The 6,122-nt window shown below is 52.7% G+C and overlaps 1 protein-coding gene across 1 annotated transcript; it reads right to left on the minus strand.

Annotated features, from left to right (window-relative positions):
• Positions 1–229: 229 nt before the first annotated feature.
• On the minus strand, positions 230–2,766 carry FJX1 (four-jointed box kinase 1). Its single transcript, XM_033206094.1, has one exon. The coding sequence runs from the start codon at positions 2,471–2,473 to the stop codon at positions 1,160–1,162; it is 1,314 nt and encodes a 437-aa protein (XP_033061985.1). The 5' UTR covers positions 2,474–2,766; the 3' UTR covers positions 230–1,159.
• Between the last annotated feature and the right edge of the window lie 3,356 nt (positions 2,767–6,122).

The following is a 6,122-nucleotide window of genomic DNA, read 5'->3' on the forward strand; positions in this document are numbered from 1 at the left end:
ACCTACCCCCACATTCTAGGCTGAACTCAAATTTCCAGCACCAAGGTTCATCTGAGTGAGGACAGGGAGTCTGCTCTTATCTTTGTTCAATTCTGTAAGTTCCGTAGTCACAACTGGAATGGATATGCATCCTTTGTTTTAAAAGCACATCCACAAGAAAGAAAACCTAAATCTTATTCTGAAAGCAGATGGGGCATCAGAGATATCAAACAAGTTAAAACCACAGGAATTAAATTATAAATTTTAAACTCCCTTTTATTGAAATATAAGTTTGTTTAGTATATTTACACCACACTTTATGCACATATATACAGAGAAGGTAAATTCTGTAAAATAAAAAAGTTTTTCTTAATAAAAAATTAAAATAAAAACAAAATAAAGTGCATAAAACTGATTTTTTTTTTCCCCTTCTGGTGAATATCATCATTGTCAAAATTTTGGTCAGTTGGGAGAGGGAGGAAGAAGAAATTCATTATATTTCACTTAGTGCATACAGCTGGCCCTGAATTTGTGGCCTTCAGGCCAAAATGACAAGAGGTCAGGAATGAGTCAGGCAAATTGTCAAGGTCTGCAGGGCTCCCCAGAGTCTGGAGGTCCTGCTCTCTTTGTCCTATCGGGAGCCGTCCCCCTGCTTGGAACAGTGATCTCACCATCGCGGCGCTGGAACAAAGGGAGAACACAGGAAGGGGGCTCCACCAGCCAATGTCACAGCCCTGCTCCGGGGCCACCAGCGCTGTGTTTGGTAGAAAATTGCAGAATTAGCTCAACGGCTCAGACGGAAGTTTTCCTTTTTCGGAAAGGGAATGAGGGGGGGCCAAGAATGGGGTACATCTCCCACAGGGACGGCCACTCGGGGGCCAAACCCCAGTAGCCAGTTTCTTCGGATCCAATCTCCGTGCTGGCACAGGGAAGAATCCTTTTATAAGCTGGGTGGAGGGAATGTTACACTTCTCGCCTCGGTGAGTTCGTCCTCCCAGAACTTTGAAAGGAAACAGCGTGGGATTCAAAGAAAGGGGCAAGTGGGTGAAGAGCTGAAGTTTTTAGACACCTTTGCGGGTGGGCGTTGCCCGGCTGGTCCCCGACAGTGGCAGAGGCAACGGCCCTTCCCCCCATCATCCATACCCCAGCCCCAGGTCTTTCTCTTTTCCTCCGGATGACACTAAGTCCCAGACCGGTGGCCGTACTTGGCCTTACAGTGCAAAATGTGCTTGGCGAGGAAGTCGAGGCGGCGCTGTAGCAGCTGAGCGTGGGGGTCGGCGAGCGCGGCCAGCTCGGGGAAGCGAGGCTCGTGGCGCCGGTAGAGGCGCAGCAGCCGGGCCGCGGCGTCCTGTCCGCGGTGCAGCTCCAGGACGCGCCGCGCGGTCCGCTCGCGGAACACGCACACTGACTGCAACAGCGGCTCGTTATACTTGTCCCACATGCCTGCCACCCGGTAGCCGTGCACCAAGCCCGCCTCGTTGTCCAGAAAGACCAGTGCCCCGCCGGGACCGCGGTGCAGGTTGCTAGTGGCGCGCTGCATGACGCGCGGGTCCCACTGCAGGCTGAAGAGGTTGCTTACGAGCCGGTCGAAGTTGGCTGTCAGGTAGTCAAAGAGGATTAAGTCGGTCCATTGTACTAGGTCCACGAGCTCCGCCTGGCTGAGGTTGGCCAGCTCACCCCCGGCGTCCCGGAGGGGGCGCAGACGGCCGTCCTCCGACCGCCAGGGCGCGGGCACTACCACGTCCGTGAGGTTGGGCAGCCAGCGCGTCAGGCTCACCACGCTGCCCTCGGTCCAGTGCGCAGCGCGCAGCTCCTCCTGCACCTGCGCCCACTGCGCGCCCCGAGCCTCCACCCGGGCCAGTGCCAGCGGCGGCACGTGGCGCTGGAGGCCCAGTAGGCGCGCCAGGTAGTAGGACAGGGCCTCGCCCTGAATCTGCTCCGGGTTGATGCCGTAGCGCACGCAGGCGCGGGTGCCGTCGGCAAAGCGGGCGAGTCGGTTGGAGCTGCGCCCGCAAACTCCGCGCTCCAGGGCCACCACCCGGGCGCCGCGAGCCGCCTCCAGCCACGCCGCCGCCTGGGCCTCCGAAAAGCCCCGGGGCACCTGCTCCTCCAGGCCGCGGCTCCAGAAGACGCCCCCGTGCACCGCGGCGCTCTCCTCCGGCCGGGGCTGCCCGGCTGGCACGTGCCACCTGCGCTCGCCCGGAGACTGCCGGGGCGGGCCGTCCGCGCCGGCCGCCAGGGTGAGCAGCGCCCGGAAAGTTTTCAGGGAGCCGCCGCGGGAGTCCCACGCCAGGGGCGGGGGCAGAGGGAAGCGAGGCGCGGGCGCGGGGCCGCCGCTTCGGGCCGGGCGCCGTGGGAGTCGGTCTTCGGGCGGCCGGGAGGCGGGCAGCTCGGCCTTCGGCGGCAGGAGCCCTCCCCACAGCACCAGCAGCGAGCCCAGCGCCAGCAGCCAGAGCCCCGCGGTGGCGGCGGCGCCCCGCATCCTCCTGCCCATGCTCCCGCGACTGTGCCGGTGCGCCGCCACCGCTTCAAGCCGAGCCCAGGCACCCGGGTCCCGGCGGCGAGGCGGGCCCGGCAGTTGGTGGGCTCCGGGGCTTCGGGCGCTTCGGCCCCATCGCAGCCGCGGGGCGCTGCGGGGCTCTGTCCGGCGCTCCGCCCGGCGCTGGGAACTCGCGTCGCCGCTGCTTCCCAGCTGCTTTTGTATTTCGCTGTGAGACCCTCCGGTGGGCGCGATTCACAGGCGCCCAGACCACGTGGGAGCGAGGGGGATCCCCCTCCCCCTCCTCCGCCGCCGCTCCCCGCCCCCCTCTTCCCCGCCCCCTACCCCTCCTCTTCCCCTTAAAGCGGCGATGGCTTCTTCCGAGAGGGAGAGGCGGCCCCACACTCGGTCGGGGACTCAGGGGCCTGGAGGAAGCCGGACTGGCTGCGCCCGCGCCAGAGCGTAGGAGGGGGTGGCGCAGAGCTGGAGTCTGGGGCCTGGCGGGAGGGACGCGCCCTGGGCCCTCGTGGGGGTGTCGTGGTCGCCTGGTCCCTTCGCCTAGGCAGCACCAGGTCTCCTGCAAACTTCAGACAAATTTCCACCGCTCTCCGAGCTCCGCCAGGCTAGGATCAGGCAGAGTCCCTTTGCTTTCTCAGTGTCTGTCCGGGTGATTCACGCTGCTTTATGTAAATCCCTGGGAATGTCTCTGAGCCACAGAGGATGTGATTCCAGCGGAAAGAGGAACCCTCTGTAGCCAACAACTTTGAACCGGCACCCCCTTTTCTGAGCACGTACAACAGCACCAATCACCATTGGCCCTCTGCCTTTCCCAAGGGACTCCCAGGGAATGAAGCCTCGCTGTGAACGTGCCCTTGAACACATAGGCCATCTCCCATTCATTCGTGCATCCGCTCAACACAGCGATTGCCCCTCGGTTCTGGTTTTGCTCACCAGCAGCAATACCCACAGATCCCGGTCCCATGCTGCTGGAGTTTACATTCCAGTGGGACTCTCAGGTTGCTAAGAGAGATTATAGCCATCCCACCTCGTGTTGGGGAGAGGGGAGTCAGGGACGACTTTTCGAAGGAAATGATACCGTTTTGTCCATGAGGAAACTGAGGCACGGAGAAGGAATGGGTGTTGCTCAGGATTGCACAGTTAGCAAGTGGTGAAGCTAAAAGTCAAACTCAGGTCTCCTGGCCGCATGCGCTTGATTTTCCCTCCATCAAGAAAGATCAGTATTTTTTAAAAATCAAGTCAGCATTCTCAAGTTTGAAATTCACTGTCATTTAACCACTCTGTTCCCCAAATGTGATTTTTCAATTAAACAGTTTTCAAATGAAAAGAAAAAAAAAGAAAGAAAACCTCTATCCCATACTGCATTTGATTTACTGTGCCCAGGCAGCCATAAAACAAAGAAATGGTGGTGGGGGGAGAGTGGGCGGGGAGGTGGTGAAGGAGCAAACAAAACAAAACGAACAACCTCTCCACCCCAACACATCTTCCAGCCACCTCTGGGTTACATTTACTAGGAAAACTCTTGGATGCCAGTCAGCCCTCTCCCTTACTCCTCTGCCTCAGAATGAGTCCCAGATCCACACTGAGATACCCAGGGTAGACACAAGATCAGGGGCGTGGTGAAATCCACCTCCCAAAGGCCAGAGTTTGAAATCTGTTTCCTTACATGGTGTATCTTTTCTCTCCTTTCGTCTCCCCATCAGGTGCATATGAAGGTTTTCAACTGGACTACCTCATCAACTGGCACTGATTATGTTTTTTTCTCCAAAGAAAAAACGTTGTAGGGTGATAGAGCAGACACTCTTATGTTTATGGCTGAACAGAGGCATCAAAAAACCACATTTGGAGTATTCCAGCACTGACCCAGGATACGGTCAAGTGTTTTCACTGGTGTGGTTAAGTACATATTGGCTGAACTGTTGAATCTGTTCCCAACCACATGGTGGCTTTATCATGCAATTTTATAACTCTTATCTGATAATGAGATTACTATGGCTTCCATATGGTTACATCAAAATATATTAATTCATTCAAAGGTCTTATTTTTTTGCCCTGTGCAAGCTCCTCGTCTTTCCCTAGCAGGCAAGGACTACATCTTATTAACCTTTTATTTCTTATACCACCTAACATAGTATATTACACTAAATAAGCACACAAATTTAATTTTTTTGTCTTTTGGTTTAACTTCTACTGGGATATGTATGTATTTGAAAGGCAGCCTCTTTCAGCGTGGGCAAACTATAAGCAAGATCGCCACCTAGTGGGCATAAGTAGCGTAGCATCTAATTGGAGAAAAGTATACATTTTTAACTGAATGATTGATTGTTGAAGTTAAACTCGGAAGACTATTAAATGTTTACTATGTCCCAAGCTATGTCCTAGGGGGTATGGAGAAATCCAAAGTGGTTGGGGTCTCTGTCTTTTTGGCAGCTAACAAAAGCTGTAAGTAACTACCATTGTAAACTTCCTGGGGAGCCTGTCTTGTCCATTGTTTTATGGCTGCCTGGGCACAGTGCCTGGCACTTCGTGTGTGTTCAACAACAGTTTGCTGAATACATCGTTAGAATGCTAATGAGATGAAGCTCTGCAAGTAGCATGTATCAAGTTTTTTTTTTTTTTTATTAAACACCTTACTACTAAAGAATACAAAATAATTTGGTCCAAGGGTTGCGGGTTATTGTTCAACTGATTAAAGAATACAAAATAAGAACTTCCATTAATTTTAAAAAGAAAAAATATCGGTGAGGGTTCTGCATAACAGATGTGAGGGGAAGCACATGATTTTAATTCTGGGAGGACTGGCTCCCAGTCCAGAGACTAGAAATCCTGGAATCTCCCAATCATATTACTGGTACTGATGAAAAACAAAAACCAGGCTTAAAGAAGTTGACTAAGACCGTACACCTCATAAGATGGACTAATTTTATCACTGAGCAGCCCTTTGCCTATAGCCATAGGACTGAATGCATCATGTACAAGAACAGGATGCATTAATTGAAACTTTAACAAATTAATTGAAATGCACAAATACAGAAAACCAAAGGAACAAACACTGCCCCTTCCTCAAAGTGGAATGCAGTTTTGGAATGGTATTTGATTATTTGAGACAGGGTTTAAAAACATGCCTCTTTTTAGCTGTTAGATGAAAATACTCCCATTCTCCTTTATTTTCTGGCCTGAGGACGCTCCCCTGCCACCTGTGTGTGGCCAAACCACTTTGGCTCTATGGGGTAGCATAGTTAATCACCATGTGCAACCTCAGTCACTTCTGCCCTCTGGCAGTTGCTTGGGCAACTATTTGCACCTTTATGACTTTCTTAATTCTCTTTAGAATTTATCCCTGAGCCTGGACTTCCAATATCTTCAAACTTTCCCACAGTCCTGTTTGAAGAATGATCTAGTTCATGTAATGGTGCCTCCTGGGGAAAAGAGAGGAGGTGGAGTTGAGGGTTAGAAGCAGGGGAGGAGGCTTGGAGTTGGAATATTTTCCAAGTCTGGCATTAGCACTTTCTGGCTTGTTCCTTGGGCTAGTTATTTACTTTCTATGAGTTTCAGTTTCGGAACCTGAGAAATAAGTTAATAAATCCTTCCGAACTCACAGGGTTGTCATGCAGCTCAAGTGAAATATTAATAATAACCACAGCAC

This window comes from Trachypithecus francoisi, unplaced genomic scaffold (genome assembly GCF_009764315.1).
Source record: "Trachypithecus francoisi isolate TF-2019V2 unplaced genomic scaffold, Tfra_2.0 Lachesis_group8, whole genome shotgun sequence".
NCBI lineage: Eukaryota > Metazoa > Chordata > Mammalia > Primates > Cercopithecidae > Trachypithecus > Trachypithecus francoisi.